Source organism: Metopolophium dirhodum, chromosome 8, assembly GCF_019925205.1.
Source record: "Metopolophium dirhodum isolate CAU chromosome 8, ASM1992520v1, whole genome shotgun sequence".
Classification (NCBI taxonomy): Eukaryota; Metazoa; Arthropoda; class Insecta; order Hemiptera; family Aphididae; genus Metopolophium; species Metopolophium dirhodum.
Window position 1 is genome coordinate 18,946,640 of NC_083567.1, and position 23,386 is coordinate 18,970,025.

The 23,386-nt window shown below is 26.5% G+C and overlaps 2 protein-coding genes across 2 annotated transcripts in view; both read right to left on the reverse strand.

The window, feature by feature from the left end:
• LOC132950134 (DNA-dependent protein kinase catalytic subunit-like) overlaps positions 1-5,201 on the reverse strand; it is a 39,556-nt gene extending 34,355 nt beyond the window's left edge. The window contains 7 exon segments of the mRNA XM_061021373.1: positions 38-279; positions 360-552; positions 612-724; positions 789-966; positions 2,413-2,588; positions 3,961-4,208; positions 4,722-5,201. Coding sequence (XP_060877356.1) covers positions 38-279; positions 360-552; positions 612-724; positions 789-966; positions 2,413-2,588; positions 3,961-4,102 — 1,044 coding nt within the window. The 5' untranslated portion in view covers positions 4,103-4,208; positions 4,722-5,201.
• A 3,495-nt stretch (positions 5,202-8,696) lies between these two features.
• On the reverse strand, positions 8,697-13,764 carry LOC132950920 (uncharacterized). Its single transcript, XM_061022543.1, has 2 exons — positions 13,540-13,764; positions 8,697-13,431 (listed from the first exon to the last, which is right to left on the reverse strand). The coding sequence occupies exon 2, from the start codon at positions 13,426-13,428 to the stop codon at positions 9,544-9,546; it is 3,885 nt and encodes a 1,294-aa protein (XP_060878526.1). The 5' UTR covers positions 13,429-13,431; positions 13,540-13,764; the 3' UTR covers positions 8,697-9,543.
• Positions 13,765-23,386: the final 9,622 nt, after the last annotated feature.

Sequence of the window (23,386 nt, forward strand, 5' to 3'; positions counted from 1 at the left end):
TGTATCTACACAAATTACATTAGATATTAATTTATACTTTTATTATTTCTTGTTGAACATTTCTGATATTTGATTCAATTATTTTATTTTGTCTTGCAAATTCTATTGAAGCACCTTTATAAAGAACTTCAAATGAAGATAATCCAATTTTTTTATCTTCTATATTTGACAATAAACTCCAATCCCAAAGTTTTTTTTGAAACCACATAACTTCAGCTGCATCTTGAAATATTAACTTTAAAAATAATTGAATATGTCTTTGAAATAAATTTAGACCAGCTGAAAACAAAATATTTTGTTTTTGTATGATAATAGTTAGTCATAACAAGTAATGGTTTTCATTTATTATTGCATTATACTTCGGTTAATAACATGTCTTTTTTTTTCTTCAACAGTTCCAATTAATTTTTTTAATATTTCATATAAACGTAGACAATAATCATGAGTTTTGATATGGTCTGCAAAATTATTTAAAAATCCTGTCATTCCATTTAAACATCCTATAGCCACAGGAGATAAAAATTTTTTTAAATTTGTCTCTCGTAATTCTATCTGCAAAGTTTAACAATATCATAAAAATGTGTTAATATAATAATAATAATGAGTCAAACCTGACTTTGAAGTTCATAACAAAACAGATTCATGAGTTTATCTTCATAATTTTTTAAGTACATAGGATGATGTTGAGCAATTACACCAAATAGATTATATATATGTTGGCGGGCTAAAAATTATTATTATCAGTGTTATTTTACATTTTATTATTTAAATTAATGATACAAATTTACCTGTGGGGGATATTTTTTCACCTAACGAAACTTGATAATTTAAGTGTTCAATTATTTTATTGATTTCAATTTGATCACTGAAATGATTTATCTCTAATAGCTTTTCATATATTTGATAAGTTCTTGTACTTATGTCTGTGCTCTGTTTTGAACTGCTGGTGCATAGATTACATAAAATCTATAATATACATACTATTTAATAATAATTTTTTAAAAATTCAGTCATGGACTACATTATTATAAAGAACACAACAAATATAGGAGCCCACTATACAGGGTGTCCCACTGAGATCTGACAAATGAAATAACTTTTGTTCTAATTAATATTTTTAAAATATTTCTTTTAAATATAATTCATAGACTATTGCGCTACATTTTTAGTATACATTTTTTATTTTTTATTTTTTAATACTGAAAATAAAAAACTTAAAAACTGATAAAAAAAATTTCCAAAATATCCAAAATAGCCAATTTGTAAATCCTGTATTTCAGAAAAATTTATATCGTAAAAACATTAATTTAAGTCAATTGGCTGATTTTTTACCATTTTTTAAAATATCAATATTCTTGTTAAGTAATATACGATCTAGTTTATGTTAGAAACATTATAATTTCAAAAAATATAAATCATTTTGAAATTATTTTATATGAACATTTTGTAACATCATTTCAAAATAATTTATATTTTTTGAAATTATAATGTTTCTAACATTAACTAGATCGTATATTACTTAACAAGAAAATTGATATTTAAAAAAATGGTAAAAAATCAGCCAATTGACTTAAATAAATGTTTTTACGATATACATTTTTCTGAAAATCAGACTTACAAATTGGCTATTTTGGATATTTTGGAAATTTTTTTTATCAGTTTTTAAGCTTTTTATTTTCAGTATTAAAAAATAGAAAATAAAAAATGTATACTAAAGGTGTAGCGCAATAGCCTATGAATTATATTAAAAAGAATTTTTTTAAAAATATTAATTAGAACAAAAGTTATTTCATTTGTCAGATCTCAGTGGGACACCCTGTATAACTAGGTACATATTACAGTGCTTGGAAAGTTCCTTTAAAAACGGAATTAGTTCTTCATGTTAAAAAGGAACTAAATTGTTACTGGTTTAAAGAAAGGAACTAGTTCCTTTCCTCGTTCCTAAATAAAGCACATTTTTTGTTCCTTGATAATTTTAAAATTATATTAAAGAAGCACAAAACACAAAATGTTCTTTAATTTTTTTTTTAATTATAAATTATTGTAGGTATGGTTATATTAAATAGTTTGGTGAAAATCCGATTTAAAAAAAAAATGATTACTTTAAGAGATTTTAAGAAATGTAGAATAGCCACGTGACATTATCTGCTCATCGTAATTCCCTATCTTATATGTGTAAAAGTTCTTCGCTTCACACAACAATTTACCAATCTAAAAATTTTATTTTTGAAATTTAGCTTACGTATAAATGTGTGATTTTATGTGTTTAAGACGATTAAAGTATCAGAAATTCAATATTAATTTTAGTTTCACTGAAACTAATTCTAGTTCTAATTCTAGTTCCTTCCAAGCACTGGTACATGATATGAACAGCTATATGTTTTCAATTAATTGTATTATATTTTTATTTACCATTATTAACTTTATGTAATAAACAACATATGTAGGAAACGACTCAATTAACTGAAGAAATAAGAACAGAATATCAGCTGTAATTATTTTAGTATTTATTGAATCTAAGCTGATTATTGATTTTGCAAAACATAAAATTCCTTTATCATCGGCGAATAATATTTTGAGAGCTAGCTCTAAATACAGATAAACACATTTCAAAAATTAAACTGTTATACATTTTTATCTTATAAATAACTATTAATATTAGCTAGTTGGGTTTAAGTATTGCACTTAAATTTAAAAAAAATATAGTTAAATATATCTGTAAGGTGAGTCTATAATATATACTTTTGATTAGTGTTGTGGAGTAATTATTAAAAGTAGTAACTACATTTTAAGTAATTTTATGGTAATTTAATTACATTTAATTGTAAGTAATATAATACAAACAATTAAAATTATATTTTTGAAGTAAATTTTTTTTAATACATCTTAAGAGGACGTTTCACCCGCATTTGTTGTCTCCGTCTTACACATGTACGGCATATCGAAAACTGTTTTGCACGGGAAAGAACCGAGAAGGCTTCAATTATAACTAAAAAACGATATTTTCACCACATTTAAAGAAGAATTTTGTTTTTTATTTATTTCGATATCGGAACTTCATAAAAGTTATTTAAGTTTGAAAAACAAATAATAATGGATTTTGAAACAATAAGAACTTTTTTCGTATAAGTGATTTCAAAAAAATAAAAATGATGTTGCACAGCCAAAGTTTTCCTTTATAAGTGGTGAAAATTTAGTTTCTTAGTTATGACTGTAGCCTTTTTGGTTCTTTCCCCGCGCGAAACAGTTTTTGTTATGCCATACGTGTGTAAGACGGAGACAACAAATGCGGGTTAAAGGTCCTCTTAAGAACCAATTTATAATATATGTAAATATATTATCAAACAAGTATGATTTTCTGACAGTGCATTTTTTTAATAGTTATTTAACAAAATATCTTCATTTTTAATAAGTACCTAGCAATTTGGAAAATGGATCATTATTTAAAATAAATTTAAAAAATAAATAATAAAATATATTACAGTAAATTATTGCCTTGTTTGGTTCTTACATTAACATTTTAGTGTTTTACCCATATAATTTTATTTTGTTGATTGTCATTACTTAATTAATATATTAACAACATAATTAAACTATGGTCATATTTTTGAAAACAAAAACTAAGAAGTTTTTTTTAAGTGGGTCAAAATAAAAAAGTGGTTAAGAATAGTTACAATTTTGAAAGGTAATTTGAAATGTAATTTAACTACAAAAAAAGTAAATTCTATAATACTGATTTTAAAACGTACGCGCGTGTTTTCATTTACATTAGTTAAATTCATACACACCACTCAGACGATGGCACAATTTCCTTGCCGGTGCGACAAGTATGAACCTAATCAATGTAAACTACATGTACAATACGTGTCCATTTGAAACGGGACTATGATTGTTTAGAAATTTTAGTTGTATTTTGTATTCTCCCTATAAATTCATATTGAATATATTTTAATAAATCACCGGATTCGATAGATGTTATGTCACTTTTGAAATACTGATTTATCTGATAAATGTGCTGTTGAGCAGCTTGAACATCCAAATTACTACCATTTAGTGCAATATCTGTGTGTAGTGCACACAAACATGATTTAATGGTGGACATTCTGTATACAATTTTTATACAAATTATAAATAAATCCCAAGTTTCACATTTCAGACTGGTAAGTGTTTAAAAAATCACAATGTTGTGAAGTTTAAAACTTCATATTCTGCAAAATAAAAAGAAGAAAACATGGTATTTGTAATGTATTTTAAATATCTTGATTATTATTAGTTAAATATCCTGTTGTATATTTTATGACATATGTACTTAAAAATACATAATATTATTTACTAATTTCATATGATATTGTTTATAAACAAAAACTTTTAAATGTAATGTTAAAGTTACATTACAGAACATAATTAGTGTGAGATGTAATGCCATAATTGGTCAATACTTGGGTAATACCCATAAGATAACTAAACATATTGTACATATTTGGCATACTTAAAAGCATTATGCATATTTTAAATTTTGCAAAGCTGATAGTTCCACATGCGTCAAAAATGTATCTTTTAAATGGCACATGTGAGTATGTCATCAAACACAAATTATATAATATTGTCATCATGATATATTGATAATAGAAAAAAAAACGATAAGCTAGATCAGTTGTAACTTTGTAAGTTATATTTCAATGTAAATAAGAATACTACTTTAGTTATGGGAGCTTTATAACCTCAATTGTGTTGATACGGAAATCCAAAATTTGGTTTAACGAGTTCACGACTTCACGTTTAATTTATTAATTACGCGTTAACTGAAGAGGCTGGTCTATTCACTATTCAATAAATGTCACATGTCACTTGTGGAACACTGGAAGTCTGGAATCTGGAACTGTATTACTGGCATTACGAATTACATTTATGATTAGTATTTTGTACCTATTTACTGGCTACTTGCCACGATTTAAGAAACTATCTTAAATCGTGCTACTTGCGCAAAGAGCAACCCACTGTAAAATGTAAATGGTTGTCACTTCACTTGTCGAGTGTCGGTTATCCATTTTCCGTTATCTTACTGACTTACTAGCAGTCGCCAGTCAGCAGTTTCTGTGTATCTTTATAGCAGCCCTATGCAACTCGATGAGATTAACATATAATCACCCGTGCTCTTACTGACGGGACAGGAAACTCATAAATACTATTACTGCCATCTATCAACGACGTATAGCGATCTATAAGTTTAATGTCAATGATATCTCATGTTATAATAAAATATATTAAATAATACAACTTATGGGCATTGGGCATTATTTTTATAATAGATAAAATGTACCTAGGAAATTGTTATGATTTACAAAATTTTGATAGATTCTTCTTTTTTGCATTTTCATTAGCTGTTCCTGGTCTGTTTGCCTAGTCCATTGACGCATTCTCATATTTATATAAAATTTTATAATATACGCTATAATAAAATCTTTATGTTCCCCACATGGGAATGTGAACGTTTCACACCTGGTTATCAAGGCTTCTACCGTGTCTTTCTCTACTCGTACTTAACAATATACTTTTGTTTTTATACATTTTGGCGCAATTTTTGTTTATGTATTAGATTTAGGCGGGGAGATGAATGTATTAGATTTACAATTTTTTCTTTCTGTGTTTGTATACACATTTTATAGATGAAAAAATGCTTCAATCATTAAATTTAATGTTGGTTACTGGTAGCTTTGTACTTTTATTTGTAGGTATTCGAAAAATGTACAGTACCTAAGTGGCTAAGTACTTTACAAAATCGGGAAAACGGTCATTTTTACGAATAACAAGATTTCAACAAAATCAATTGTTTTATTTTCGTAATTCTTTATTCTAATATAATATAATCATAATTATAGACGTGAATATTTCTTAAAATATTTATATTAGCATTTTCTAAACATAAGTCCTAAACGCATGGGCCCCCTCCCATGCCCATATTTCTAAAAAAATGTATACATATTTTACAAATACAAAAAAAAACATATTATAATATCAAATGTTTTCCGAAAATTATGAACCCCTCCACCCCCACCAACCATGTCTCTGGAGCCACCCCTGACTCAGGCACGTACATAAAAATAAAATTCGAGGGAGGTTCGTAGTAGATTTCGGGGGGTTCATAATCTATATATATAAATAAACTACACAACTATTAATTTTCGGGGGGGACCCCAAAACCCCCCTTTATACGTGCCTGCCCTGACTAGATGAGTGTATAGTTGTAAGTACTATCGAAAGTCGAAATTTAGTACCTGCTATTTATTTATCAGTAAAACAACTGCACCTGCAGTGAGTTTCCTTTATTAAATAATAATGAAAAACATTTATCCGCTAGATAGTGAAACGTGTGCATGACTATTCTCTGTTCGGTCAATAAGAAAAGAACACGGATTTCATTACTTACTAATTGTTAGTACTTACTTAGGGCCGTTCTTACAATGTCCGGTTAAAGTTAATCGACACTTTACCGGACATTGTAAGAACGGCCCTTAATGTAAGTTGCCAGACCTATTAATCTAAGACCGTGCTTTATAGTATCTATATTCGTGATAGAAAGTGATAAGGTAACCAGTGCAACAAAAACATAGATAATAATGAACAAAAATGAAAAAAGTGTGACCGGTTTGCAATCAAAGTGATCGGTTTGGTAAAATGAATTGATTGTTTTATCACCGATCCTAAATTTAAGGGGAAATTAGTCACCGATTACAACTTACAAGTAACGAATTTCCAGAGTCCGGAACTACGACCACAGAATAGATGTAATTATATAAAGTGCCCGTTAGATCAGGTCATTAAAGGAAATTTATAGCTAATTAAAAATATAATTTTTTTTTTTGTATTCAGTTTCAACAGTAATTTACAAAAACGATTTAACGGTAAAATTTGATTGAGCACCAAAATTGTGTGTCTTACAATACTACCTAGTATCTACCTACGTTATATTTATTTAAAGAAAATCATTTTTGTAAATTACTATTGAAACTGAATGCAAAATATGTGTATATTTTTAAATGGCTACTATCAATTTCCTTTACAATATATAATATATATTATACATTGAATAGTTGGTAAAACTGCGTAAATTTAAGTATCATTACTATTTACTCCAAAATTCAAAATCATAATTTCAATTAATACTAAAAAAAGATGGTCAAGTGGGGATCGCTCTACTGTACAGTAGGTTAAAAGTGATCACTATAATGGATGGGGTCAAATTTGAATTCAATGATATAATATAAATATTCTCATTGTATGAGAAAAATGATTCTGGGCGAAGACGGTTTATGATATTACCACAGATTATATTAAACAGATTTTATATAATCTGTAAAATTACTATAAGTATATTTTGATGATATATTATTGTGAGGGGGGGTGTGCTGTACCTTCTTGTGGTTCCCCCGTCTAGTAATGTTGTTAATACTTAACGATCACTGCGTCTTTTCGCAATTTTTGCGCAACCATGTTAACAACACGAAACTAAACAGCACAAACCAGGTGACCGAACGTCGAAAGACCTCCCGCCTTATTGGTGTAAACAGCCCTTTTCAGGGCTACCCCTCTGACAATCATAAGTATATAAGTATATTTGATGATATAGGTATTATTGTGAATAAAGTAATTTATGTTATTTACATGGAACCTTATTTTAAATTGTCAATACTTAATTATAATTAATGTTGAATATTTTTAAAATTTTTAACTATAAAATAATTATTAAATATTAAATTTAATACATTTTGTAAAAATACAACCTTAAATGCTTGTAAAAAAAAATTGTGCCTATGTATTTTAAACATTTTTTTACTGCTATATTAACAATATATCAGGAGCCATACATTAAATGTTGATACTTTTTTATCAAACAAATAAAATTGAATTGACTTTAAAAAAAATTAAAAAATTAAAACTGAAAATGTCAGTTAACAGCTCAAAACGAGTCAATATATTTTTATTAACATTCAGTTAAATTTTCATGTGTCTACAGTTATTTGTTTTTGAGTTACAACAAATAAGAAAATCGCTACATGAAAAATCGAGTGAATATTCAATGTTGTAAAAAGTTGAACTTCAAAGTCTTATAAAAATTTAATTTGACTTTCCGGTAAAGTTTTTTTTTGTCTTAAAATTAGACAAACTTACGAGGAATCTTGGTTCAAATTTTCAAATCTTAGATTTAAAAATAAAAAATTTTATGAATTTCTAACAAAATAATTTGTAAATTTTTAAGATTTTTACATATTTTGTGAAAAATTGAACTTGAAATGATTATAAAAAAAAATTGTGACAGTATTTTTAATATTTTTCAACTGCCATTGTACCATAACTACCTTTATTGCCATTTATAGACAACAATGTATATTAAAATTATACGGTACATAGAAAATGCTACTATAAACATTCAGTGAAAATTGTATGTATCTACATTCTCCGGTCATTTGTTCTAGAGTTACACTAAAAACCAAAATCGATTTTACTTAAAAATTCCGCTTACATTAAATTTTTCTTTGTTTTTCTGCGCTTTTGAAAACTACTGGGAATTTTACATGTTGACTTACCCAGTGCACCAACTAGATCCACTTTCCCATCAAACAAGGTACTGAAGTTCAAAATCGAAACATTTTTTTCGACTACTTATCGTGTACACACACAAAAAAAAACAACACACATCATTGTAAAATCAATACATTCATTTTCTGCTCAAAATTTCATTTGACAGGTTGAACAATATAAAAAAATTATATTTTCTATCGTTTTAAGTGAGAAAATTTAATAATATAAAAATGAATAAAAGTTTGAAAATTTCAATCAAACAATATATATATTTTTTACAAACAGCTCTTATAGTTGGGTGCTTGTTGATTAACTCTTTTGAAATACTATTAGCGGAATATTGTAAAGATCATAGACTTATGAATTAATGGACAGCACTTAGAGAGAGAATTCAGGGGTACAATGTAGAGTGAGCGTGAAAAGAAACAAAGTAGTAAAATGTACAGTTCCTTATCCGGGCTGCTCCTTCACAACTTTATGTTCTTTCTCTCTCAGTTATATGGTTATAAAATATGATCACCTAGCATTGATGGCAGGGTGGAGTGGAATGCACTGTCTATTAGTTTATAGATCTATGGTCCATAGACCTGACTATGGTAAAGATAAATTATTAAAAATAAAAATCCAATAATTTTTTAGTTTTAGAAATAGTAGTTTTGGCACGCTGAAATTGTTATTCATCCCACTTTCACTGACAGTTGTATTACACTACTACAATGTTAAAAATATATTCTATTAGTACATTTGAAATGTTATAATTTTTATTTAATTCATACAACTATAAAAATTTATTTATCTTATTTTCATTTAAAATTCAATACATTAAAAATAATCTTTAAAAAAATATGTACTAGTTAAATTATTACATGTTTATAGTTCAAATTAAAATCATATTAACATTAAACTTATTATTTTCAAATAAAAATTACAAAATAGTACATGGAACAAAATTTATAATTAAATCTAAATATTCAATCTATTGGTACGCTTTTTAATAATTAATGATGGTGGTTGTTCAGTGTGTTCTTTTTTACTTGTACCTCTTTTCTCTCTAACTTTTATTTCAATATCTTGTTTTGTTGTAGACTTCATGATGTTTTCTTTTCCAATTTTCTTCTTAACAGCTGAATCATTTTTAATTTTTTCAGTCCCTTTTATCAAAGGTGATTTTATTTTATTTTGTCTTGAATTTGGACTTTCTAGTGTCATTCTTAATTTTCTTACAGCTGGAGTAACAAATCTTGGAACTGCTTGTGATCTTGTATTAACTCGCAATTTAGTAGCCTTTGGTGTCCTTAATTCTTGCATAATCTGAGATTCTGCCACAGGTGAATGATTAACATTTGAGATACCATAACTCATGATGTTATCAACTTTAAGTGAAATAATAAGTTCATTCACGTACATTGACAACCATTCATCATGGCAAGATTCTTTAGCTTTTTTAAGGTAAACCATTGACTTAGATGGATCATTGAAAAGAACAAGGTGTTCTGCATAATGATACTTGGCTAAAGTTTTTTGTCTAACTGTTAAGATGTTATACACTTCATTTTTATTGAACTGTGGTAGAGACAATTCCAATAATTTAAATGTACGTTTAAAATAATATTCGGCTAATTTTTGTTGATTGGCTTTAGAACAGTAAACGGCTTTAAGAACGCACGCTTCAATAACGGAATGCATAACTATTGGATCAAAAGGGCCATTGCTATTTATAGCCTTGTCACAAAATTCAGAAATACTCAATTGTGCAAGTTTATTGTTCAACCGTTTTAAGGAAGGTGATGCCATTGTATTTATTCTAGGGATTTGGGAGCATCTATAATCTGACAATGGAGAAGAGTATCTGTTCGGAGAGTAGTTTACAGTTAATTTTTGCATTTTAAAATCTAACTCTTCTTCTTTAAAATCCAGTAAAGTCATTACATGTTCCAATTGTCCATTAGCATTTTCAAAATTGCAGCACATTAATTCATTCCAGCAGTTCATTAAAAATACATTTAATGCTCTCTTAGTTAAGGCAGACTTTAGGACAATATTCATTTGAACTTTCAAAAAACAGCGAGCTTCAACAGGTTTAAAAGTATTTATATAGATTAAATTCAAATATGAACATATGCTCAATATTACGAAATGCATTGCTAAATATTCATAAAAGTAATCGAGCCTTTTGATAAGACTATGTGCAAGATTATAAGCTTCAATAAATATAGAAAGACATTTATTTTTGTCAAATTTTCCAGATTCAAAGCACAAGCGACTTTTAAGGTAAGAATATTCTGCCATTAATATAACATTATTGTTCAATTCATTGTTATTGATACCCTCTAGCAATACTTGTGTATCACTAAATTTTGATTTGTTTAAAAGAGATGTTGCTAATGCTAATTTATAATCAATATCCATTTTAGGCAAGTGTTTAGCTAAATTAGTTAATTCAAAAATATCTATCTCGTTAATTTTTAATAATTCTGTAAGTGCTATAAAAATATATTTATGACACTTTATATTAGAAGCTAATTTATATAAAAGTTGCCACACTTCCACTTCTTTTGAATCACCATGCAATTTGAGTATAAAAGCAACTTCTTGAATACTTTTAAAAAGTAATTTGACATCATGATTATCTTTGATTGTATCATTTATTAAAGCAGACCAATACTTAACAGCCCAATTCAGGCAATTGACAAGTTTAGGTTTTATTTTTAATGGCAATATCCAAGATATAGGTTCATATTGAATAGTATTTTGTTGCTCCATACCATGTTCCAACCTCTCTTCAGTATACGAATCCAATTCTTTATTTACAAGGTTTTGCAAATGTTTTAATAAACACAGGTAATTTGCATAATATAAATTACCTAACATCAATGGCATACTTTTTTTCTCCATTGATGTTTCTACTTCTAGTTTACGAATGTAGTCCTCCAGTACATCAATTACCCTTTTTAAACCTCTTATACTATTTGAATGCAGGATTATGTAAGCAGTAGTAATTATGACACGACACTTGAACTCTCTAGACAGTTTATCACCCATTAATTCTTCAAATATTTCCAACACAGCAGTAGAATCTTGTTTGATTTTATTTTGATGATTATGAGCTTTTAATTCTAACCACATTATTTCAGTGCAATCAGATTTTTTCAAACTACAATCGGGCCATTTCTTTTTTAGATCAATATCATTTTCAAATGTTTTCAAAATTGTTTGTTTAATAATATTATTATTTCTCTCCTCTTTGCATTTAAGATAAACCCATTGTTGAGCAGCAAGTTCAGAACGAGTACGCACACACCAATATGCAATACACCTTAAAGCTTCATTATTTTTATTTTTATTGTATAAACATCGACTCAGTAGAATTGCAACACGAGCCACAAGTTCTGGATCAATTCCACAAGGATCAAATATTGAATATAATTGTTCAAGGAAATCTAAGCATAAATGTGAGAATTCACCAGACGATGTAAAAATACAAAGATTATAAGCACTTGTTAACGAAAATTCAATGAAAGCAATTTTGTTTGAGCAATTTGATTTACTAACTCTATCGAATAAAGAAGTGAATAATTCCATCCACTTTAAGACATCTTCGGTATTTATAAATGTATGATTAGCATTAATTATATGTCGTATCATGATAAACACTATGTTAATCAAACTCATTTCAGATGTTGAATCCTCTTTGAGATCACATCCGTTGCTTTTACAACATATCTGACTAATTGAACTGTGTTTACTTATATAAACTAAATGGTGTAGCAATACAAGCATTTGTGAGACTGTTTCAGGAGAATTAATAATCAATCCTTCATTCCAAAAGTTCTTTAACTTTGTAATTGTAATAATGGCAGCCTTAAACACATGATGTAACATTGTGTTTGGTAATATCATTGTTGGTTCATACTTTTCAACAAATGCTATCATCTTACGAAGTTCAAAATTTGAATCAAGACCATTTTTAATAGAGTTATCAATAAATTTGAATAATGATATCAATAAAGACAATGATTCTTTTTCAGTTTTATTCAAACAACATACATCAATCATTAATTTGATATGCTTGATTAAGTAATGTACATGCATCTGTCTGTGACGCATCATGTTTTGCATTACTGCAACAATATTTTCAATTAACATAAAGTATAAATTCATCATACATTCTTGATCATTTTTTTTCCGAATACCACTGGAAGATAATACTGATTCTAAAGTCATATCCAAAATAACTACGTCCATAGTACGGCCTTCATGTAATATTAATCCATTCATATTTTTCACAAGTGTTAGTGATGAAGATAATGCATACTCAATTTCTTTTCCAGTATGACATTTCACAAGGTTTAATGCAGCATCCCACATCAGTATAACGTTTAACTTTTTTAAGTCATCATCAATGGGGCATGTTTTATGAATATGATGTGCAAATAACTGCACTAAGTACTTCAGTATATCACATGGTGGAGATAAATTATTTAAAAGATAATTACTAAAATGGACAGCTTCAGACACATGATTATTCATAAGTAAATATTTGACAATAACATATAAACTATTTTGTATTGGTTGCAGTTCAGACAAATTGATCATTTTAAAGCAACGATCAGAAAATTGAATGACATCATTAGTATTTTTACCGAACTGCTTAATTTGGTTGGTAGAAGTAAATTCAGATTGAAGTTTTTGAGCCAACACACTTACTATACTAACTGCAAAATTTTGAAATCCTTTAATGTCTTTGACATTGTTGTAATGAATATTAAAAGTATTAAGAGCTTCTTTCAAATTATCTTGGTTAATATCATTCTGTATTAGAAGAAATATTTTCTTTAACTCACCCATTATCTGAAAAAAATATATTATGTTAAATTTAAATTAATATAAAACATAATATTACTTAAACAATATGGATTATCTTTTATTATTACTACCTATAACATAATGAATATTTACCAAGTAATTGATTGCTGGTTGATTTAAACTTATTGAAGATAAAGCTGATAAAAATTAGTTCATTTAAATTATGAATTTTTAGGCAGTGTCTTTTACAAGTCCGACGTGAAATTCATTTTTTCTGTGGTAAAACTATAAATTATAAGAGAATATATTAAGACATAAAGTTAAGTCTATAAATTAAGTTAAATTTTCATTTATTACATTATCTTTTACAATACAGTACAAAACTACAAAAAAAACGGTTAATAATTTTAATATCACTTGAAAAATGAAAATACTCTCTTATATCAGAATCATGGAACAAAAATATCATATCAGTTCAGCTTGGAATAAGCAATAAATTATATTACCACTGGCCGCTGAATTGAATTACATCACGATGTGGGTAAAATGTATGTTTTACCCACGATTAAAGATATACCTTGTATATCTTTAATCGTGGTTTTACCTATATCGTGAATTATATTATAATAATATTTATTTCAGATTCTGATATCTGATTTCTGAGCGAAACTATGAATTAATTGATTTTACAATGATCTGTGTTTTTTTTTTAAAATATTTTTTGTGTCTGTACTCTGTCATCACCTTTTAGAACTGCAGTTACTGTAAAAGTACTTAGATTTTCTTCAACAGTATCTTTTCTGATAGGAAAGTAAATCTTGTTGGTACTTTGCGGGGTCAAAAGTAAAAATTTCCAAGTAGTTTTAAAAAGCGCCGTGAATAACAAAAGAAAAATTAAGGAAAAACGGGAATTCTTACGCAAAATCAATTTTGGTTTTTGATGTAACTCTATAACAAATGACCGTAGATAGATGACATTTTGAATGAATGTTTATGGTAACATTATTTTTGAGCTGTTTACTGACATTTTCAGTTTCAAATTTTTGGTTTTTTATTCTATTAATATCATTCGCTGGGTAAAAAAGCTTGAAAATTCAATACAAGACTCGTAATATATTGGTACAAGTGTACAACAATATTTGAAAAATATTAAAAATCCAGTCAAAAGTTTTTTTTTATAATTTTTTAAAGTTCAAGTCTTGATAAAATACGTAAAAATCTTTCTTTTAAAATTTTAGATTTAAAGATGCAATACAAGAATACTCATAATTTTGTCTACTTTTATCAAAAAAAAAAAAATTTTACGAGCGTTTGAAGTTCATACTATTACAACATTGGTCTTTCACTCTATTTCTCTTGTGACGATTTTCTTATTTTATTGTAATTCAAAAACGAATAACTTTAATAAATTGTTACAATAGCAGTTAAAAAATATTAAAAATACATAGTATGCACAATTTTTTTTTCATAAGCGTTTAAGTTTTTACGAAATTTATCAAATTGAAAATTTACAAATTATTCAGTATTTAAAAATTTAACTACTGAATAAACTTTAAACTTTTATAGCTGAGGATTGAAAAAATTAAAAACAGGGTTCCACGTAAATAGGTTATACTATAATATATATAAATTACTTTATTCAAATACTTAGTAATATATATCATATAGGCTTCGCTCAGAATCATTTTTCTTATACATGCAATGATATTATATCATTGATTTAAAATTTAATACAGGTCATTACAGTGACACACTTGTAACATACTGTACACGCACACTGCAGAGCAACACCGACTTGCCCACCTTTTTTTATTTTTTTGTGTGTGTGTACATACTATAATTATACCGTTGTTACGGTACCTAGACGAAATAATGCTTCGATTTTCAACTTTTTTTTTTTATTAAAATATAATTACAATCTATACACATTTGATTTTCAACATTAGTATCTAGTTGGCGCATTGGGGAGGTAAAAATCCCATATTCCCATTAGCGTTTAAAAGCTCTGAAAATTTTTACGCAAAATCGGTTTTCGACAAATTTTTTTAAACAAATTAATGTAACTCTCAAACAAATTACAGTATAAACATGAGACTTACACTGGTTGTTTATGTTCGCATTTTCTATACATTATACAATTTTAAAAATATTTTAACTTGTTTTGAGTTGCAGTTTACGGACATTTTCCGTTTCAATTTTTTTTAGTTTCCTTACTATAAATGTCAATTAAATTGTATTCGTTGGGTCAAAAAGCTAGAAAACAAGGCTCCTCGTATATTGTTACAATGACGGTTGAAAAATATTTAAAATACAGTCACAATTTTTATTATAAGCATTTAAAGTTCGAATTTATGACAAAATACGTAAAAATCACGAAAATATGCAAATTATTTTGAAGTAGAAATTCATAAAATTTGTTCTTTTTAAAGCTAAGATTTGAAAATTTAATTCAAGATTCCTAATAAGTTTGTCTACTTTTATCAAAAAAAATGTCTACCTTAAAGTCAAATTAAACTCTTATAAGTTTGAATTTTTACAAGGTTGGATATAAACTCGATTTCTTATGTAGCGATTTTCTTATTTTGCTGTAATTCAAAAACGAATAACTGTAGATAGGTACTTGACATTTACACCATGTTTATTTTATCATTCCTATAATTGATGTAAAATATTTTGACTAGGTTTGAGGCTTTCAGCTATTTACAGACATTTTCGATTTTCATTTTTTTTAGTTTTTTTTTAAATGTTAATAAAATAGTATTTATTGGGACAAACAGCGATAAAATGTAATACAAGGCTTGTATACTGTTACAATATCAGTTGAAAAATATTAAAAATACGTTTTTATTTAAAAACTTTAAATAGTTCGATTTTTGACATTTATCATATTTAAAATTAATATCTAAATGATTTTGTAGTTAAAAATTTATAAAACTACTTCTATTGCTAAGGATTGAAAATTTAAAACAAGGTTCCGTGTAAGTAAGTTATGTTGTAACCAATAAAAATATAAAAACATTTTTAGATTCTGAGCGAAGCAATAAATGTATTGATTTTACAATAATGTTTTTATTTTTATTTTTGTGTCTTTTTGTGTCATCACCTTTTAGGACAGTAAAAGTGCTTAGATTTTCTTCAACAGTAACTTTTCTGATAGAAAATTGAATCTAGTTGGTACTTTGGGGGGTCAAAAGTAAAAATCCCAGTAGTTTTCAAAAGCAACGTGAAAAACAAAAGAAAAATTAAGGAAAAACGGGAATTTTTACGCAAAATCTGTTTTCAAGAAAATCGATTTTGGTTTTAAGTGTAACTCTAAAACAAATGACCGTAGGAATATGAAATTTTGACTGAATGTTTATAATTGCATTTCCTATACACCATAACATTTTCCAAATATTTTGAGCTGTTTACGGACATTGTCAATTTCAATAAAATTTTATCTGTTGAGTAAAAAAGCTTGAAAATTTAATAGAAGGCTCCTAGGTTATTGTTTCAAAGGCAGATGAAAAAAATTAAAAATCCTTACACTCAACCAAATATACTGGTGTTTTTAATAAAAATGTAGGTTGGTTTAACAATTTGTTTGTTAATATAGCGTTAATAAAATCTTTATTAATTTAGAAGTATAATATTTGTTAATTTAAATAATAAATCAATAATACGTATCATTGATTCTACAATATGTTTATCAATGCTTCGGATAATATTATTATTTAATTGATCGAGGATTTATTTGAATCAACCATCGTTTTGTTAATTCAATCACTCATTTGTTTAAAAAACAAAATATTTTGTTGAAACTACAAATTACCTTTATTACTTATATTTGTTAATTTAACCAATGAATTAATAAGATGTTTTGTTCATTCTACAATATATTTTATTAATACCAAAAGTTAAAATGACGGATAATAATTTTTTTTCTTATTATTAATAAATTATTCATATATCATATAAATATAATTTTGTTAAATCTAAAAAATATTTATATTATTTATAAGTAAAGTGAAACCTCCCCAACGGACACCTCCAAATAGCGGACTTTTTTGGGAATAAACTATATCAACACCTACAACCTAAACCCTTTGAATAGCGGACACAATTTCAGTGACATTTCAGACATTCTCAGTGTCTGCTTAATAGAGATTTCAGAGGGTATATGTAAAATAGTAGATTAGTGTCATAATTTATTTGTTTGAAAGAAATAAAAACAGAATACATTTTAAAATATTTTATTAAATGTATTATTTAATCATTAAACATATAATACTAATATATAATAGTCCTAACACAGTAACACAAATATATTATATATTAACATTAAAAATAGTGTATAATATTATAATTATTATTAAACAATACACATATTAAGTATTATACCTATAGGTAATTTATAAAAAATTAAATCTGTAGGTACCTATAGAAGTATAGATGTACATCGTACATGCAATTAGTTAAGAATGTATAATATTGTAGATTGGCAATCTAACTATATACATAATTATTATTTATAGTCACTAGTCTAGTAGGTATATACAAGTGCACAACTAATAATAACAATATTATGTGCCTATATGGCTATATATAGATTATAAATACAAAATAGTTACACAATAAGCAAATTTAAAATAACATAATATAAGTAACAGGTTATTAGATAATATTATAATAACAAAAACAAAAAAACTAATATTATATATAAAAACGAGCAGGTATATTAACTATTATTATAATTTTTTTTTTTGGTAATTTCATAAACTGTATAGGTATTAGGTATAGGTACCTATATAATATTTAATAAAATGTATAATAGGTATACTTACTAACTAAACAATTGTATAATATAAGATGTATCTACAAATTAATTATCCTAAAAAAAAAAACTACTATTAGCCTTCATTTATTACTATTTTCTATCTTGTTAATTAAGCATGCTTTATTTTATTGTACCTATATTTTAGACTTAGAAAAGCTAAACTAGAAAACAAAATTTTTATGAAAATGTGAATGACAGTTGGTGTATAAATTTCTAGTGTTGTAGGTACCATATTAGTTAATTAATTATCATAATTTACATCATAAAATTTAAAGTGCACAGTGGGTACTGTATATATATAAAAAAAATAACTGGTAATAAAACTAGTAACAATTAAGTCCAACTTTCAATATTTATACATCAAACATACATTTAGAATATTATAAATTCAAAATATAGGTATATTGGTACAAAAATGTAAAAACTAATAATCATCAATTTAAAAAGTAATAGTTTTTTTTTTTAATATAGATCTATAATAGGTGTATTATTTTTAATTTTTAGCACTACAAATTACATTGAAATAAAACTTTGAAAATACGAAAATTTAAAAAATAATTGATGACTAAATCAAAATGAATTCCAGAAAATGATCGGCGACTGCATTAAAAAAAAAACTATTCTGTATAAAAACTATATTGTATATTTAAAACTATAATATATATGTACTTACACAGATTTTAATTCAGAATTGGATATCAGAATACGACAGGCGATATCTATAGGCAGCAGAGAGCATAGAAACTAGAGAAACGTTCTGTTCGATGTCAAACTTTGGAGTGATGGCTAGCTGGTCTATAATTTTGAATGTATGAGTAGAAAATGGTTGAAGTCTTATTTTGCGATCTCATTAGACTTTTCTCGTAATATGCCATTATTGATATCTAAAATAAGTAAACCATAGTTTTCGCAGTAAAACTTTCATATACTTAATATAATTTGCGTACCTACTATATCTGTAGTAAGATGATTAGCTAATAGACTAAAATATGGAAAACCTTATAACTGATTCAGATTTCCAGAGAATACGTACAATCTCACATACTTAATTATTAGAAAAATAATGTAGGTATCTGGATAAGGTTTAAAATAATATTACCGGTGCCACTAGTATTAAAACTTAATAGTTATTAGTTACTACTAACTAGTATAGTATAAGATATAAGTAATAATAATACCATACTTACCTTCAAATTAAGCGACTCCTTGTAATCCTTAGTTTCATTTTTTTCATTTAGGTAGGTACAGCTTTAATGTACTTCAGAATATACAATTTAAAAAGATTATTATCTAAAATACTGAATTCATAATTTACCGCGAACATCATAACTTTTATGAAGTAAGGTACAAAAAAAAGTTATTGAAATTTGAAAAAACATAAAAAACGGATTTTAAATAACAATAATTTTTTTGTTTCAATGATAACAATTGGAAAAACGGTAGGTACGACGGAAAATATTGTCTTCTTTAGTATTGTGTATAGGTATGAATTTCTTTTTCCAGCAAAATAATTGTTTACAAGCATGCTGTTTACGGGCATGTGCCGGTTTCTTAAGAGATCTACTCCACACTTCCGCTTTTTAAGGGGTTATATACGTTATACTTTTTAATAATTTATGCCCAATCTCGATGTTTGAAGACATAAGTTAATTGGTTATGAAAATATATAGAAGTATTGAGGCGAATTGTTATTTTAAACATAATATCTATAAATTTAATACTATACATTTTTAAATTAATAAAACCTGTATTAATTGTTCAACTATATTTTGTTAAATAATAACTTTAATATTTTGTAAGATCTAAAAACCAAATTGTTATTTTGAACATAATGTTTATTAAATTAATAATCTATTTGATCAAAATAATAAAAAAAGTTCCATTTTAAAAATTTAATTTATTAATTTATTACCTAAATATTTTCTAAATTCTACAAACCCAATTTATTGTTATAAACACATTATTTATTAATTTTATAATATTTTTGTATAACTAATTAAATTATTATTATTTCAATAAATGTATATTTATTAAAAATTGATAATTGCATATTATTATTTATACTAGTGATATTTGGTTCAGTGTAGTCACCGTTTTTATTTATAAGCATTTAAAGTTCAAATTTTGACAAAATACAGAAAAACCATTTTAAGTTGAGAATTCATAAAAATTTTTCTTTTTAAATCTAAGATTTGAAAATGTAATATAAGATTACTCATGAGTTTGTCTACCTATATCAAAAAAAAAATGTCTTCAAGAAACTCAAATTAAATTTTTATGAGCGTCTTTTAAAGTTCAAATTTTGACAACATTTATCAAATTTATAATTTATTAATTATTTTGTAGTTAAAAATGTATAAAATATTTAACTTTTATGGCTAAGGATTGAAAATTTAAAACAAGGCTCCACGTAAATAGGTTATATATAAATTACTTTATTCACAATAATATCATCAAATATACTTGGTAATATCATAGGCTGACTGACAGTTTTCGCTCAGAATCGTTTTTCTTATACAATGATATATATCATTGAATTCAAATTTAACACCATCCATTACAGTGACTCACTTGTAACCTACTGTACAGCAGAGCGACATCCACTTACTCACTTTTTTTTTTTTTATATATTAGTTCCCTAGCAAGGCACGACACCAGGTCTATTTTAAACGACGCCTGGGGCTGCCAGGTAATGTTTGGGTGGATAGATTTTTAATGAGTGGGTTTTGGTGTGTTTGTAGTCAGGCATGAAAAATTTTGTAGAAACGTGTAGCTTATCTTCAGTCATGGTTTTAATTGACAGATCATTATGTATAGTGTAATTCGAAACAGTGGAGCATTAGTAATTTTCCTATGAGTGATATTCTGAAATTGTTGAATTTTGTTAGTATTGGACACTTTTGCTGTACCCCATAGTTGGAGACCATATGTCCATAGAGGTTTGAGTAATGTATTCTACATAAGAACTTTAATTTTTAAGCTGGAGTGTTTGTTATTTGTGAGTAGCGTTCGTAGTCTGCGAAGACGGGCATTTAAGGCAAGTATTTTTATACGGATATGGCTATTCCAAGTGAGGCGCTTATCCAAGTTAAGTCCTAGATATCTAACTGAGTCAGATGTGGGAATAAATTTACTGTATTAATAATAATAAGTAATAACAATATCAATATAATATAAAATATACAGACAGACAAACCGTCTCAACAAAGATAATCAACTCGTAAATAGGTTAAATATTAATTAATTTGTTCACAATAATATCATCAAATGATCAAATATACTTAGTAATATTATTAGCTGACTCACCGTCTTCGCTCAGAATCTTTTTTCGTATACAATGATATTATATCATTGAATTCAAATTTTATACCATCCATTATACATTGACCCACTTCACACTTGTACCCTAGTACCCACTGTACAGCAGAGCAACATCCACTTACCCGTCTTACCCGCAACCCGCTTTTTTCTTTTTCTAAAGAGGACGTTTCACCCGCATTTGTTGTCTCCGTCTTACACACGTACGGCATAGCAAAAACGTTTTGGCGCGGACAGAACTGAGAAGGCTTCAGTCATAAGTCATAAACTCATAACTAAGAAACTAAATTTTCACCACTTATAAAGGAAAACTTTGGCTGTGCAACATCATTTTTATTTTTTTGAAATCACTTATACGAAAAAAGTTCTTATTGTTTCAAAATCCATTATTATTTGTTTTTCAAACTTCAATAACTTTTTTGAAGTTCCGATATCGAAATAAATAAAAAACAAAATTCTTCTTTAAATGTGCTGAAAATATAGTTTTTTAGTTATAATTGAAGCCTTCTCGGTTCTTTCCCGTGCAAAACAGGTTTCGATATGCCGTACATGCGTGTAAGACGGAGACAACAAATGCGGGTGAAACGTCCTCTTAAGATGTATAAAAAAAAATCCATTATCATTTGTGTTTTTCAAAATTTAAAAACCTTTTTTTGAAGTTCCGATAACGAAAAAATAAAAACGATATTGCACAGCCTATGTATTCCTTTTTATGTGGTGAAAATTTCGGTTCTTAGTTATGACTAGATCGCAGATTTGTATGCATTTGCATATTTATTCTAGTTGATCGTATGATATGCTAAGTGAGCACAATTTGTTTCATGACACGAAAAAAATGAAACTTTTTAGCGCATATTTTTGCATATTTTGACTTTTTTCTATTTAAGGGCATATTTTACAATTTTAATAGCATATTTCATCTTTTAATGAATATTTCGATGTTTTTTAGACATTTTAAAATATATAGTATTATAATATAAGAAAAAAATATCATATTTTTATAGTTTCGATTAATATCAAAATAAATTAATAGGTATACTTGTAGGTATAAACCGAGGTATAAACGGTTTTCTTAAATATGACCTAAGACCAATAGTCGGACCAATAACCTTTTAAAGATTAAAATTTGTTTTAGGATATATTTTTGATATAAATTGATTCCTATTTTTTTCTTATAGATTAAAACTACCTACAAAAAAAAAAAGTAGAAAAGTATTTATAGTAGGGTTCGATAATTTGTTTGCTAATTTTATTATGCGTATTTAGGTTTTTTTAGTGCATATTTGGTTGGTTTTTAATGCATATAAATCCGCGCTCTAGTTATGACTTATGACTAGCGTTCCCGGTTATTTCCCAGTTCCCACGCAAAACAGTTTTTGCTATGTTATACATTTGTAACTTTGTAAGACGGATCTTAAGTTAGTTAAACGAAATCATATATGCAAGTGTAAGAAATATTTTTATTTTATTTTAAATTATTAATTTATAGTAATATAACTTATTTTAGTGAAAGGATATATTTTTGCTGAATAAATGAATATAGTAAGAATAATTATTATTTGTAACAATACAAAATATAGTCATTGATATAAAATAGTATAATATTACTCATTTACTCCATTATTATATACTACCTATATTTACAAGTAACATTATTACATTTGCATAATTGTATCTGGCATTATAGCGCTATCGATCTTTTCGTTTTAATTTGGGATTTTTTATTTTGTTTCTCTCTTGATGTGAATTTTATTGTGTTAAAATTGTAATGGTAACAGAAGACAAATTATGAAATGTTTAATTTTCATAGCTAAGGCTTGGTAAACCCAACCTACCTATAAAAATGTAATGTTCTATCTTCATATA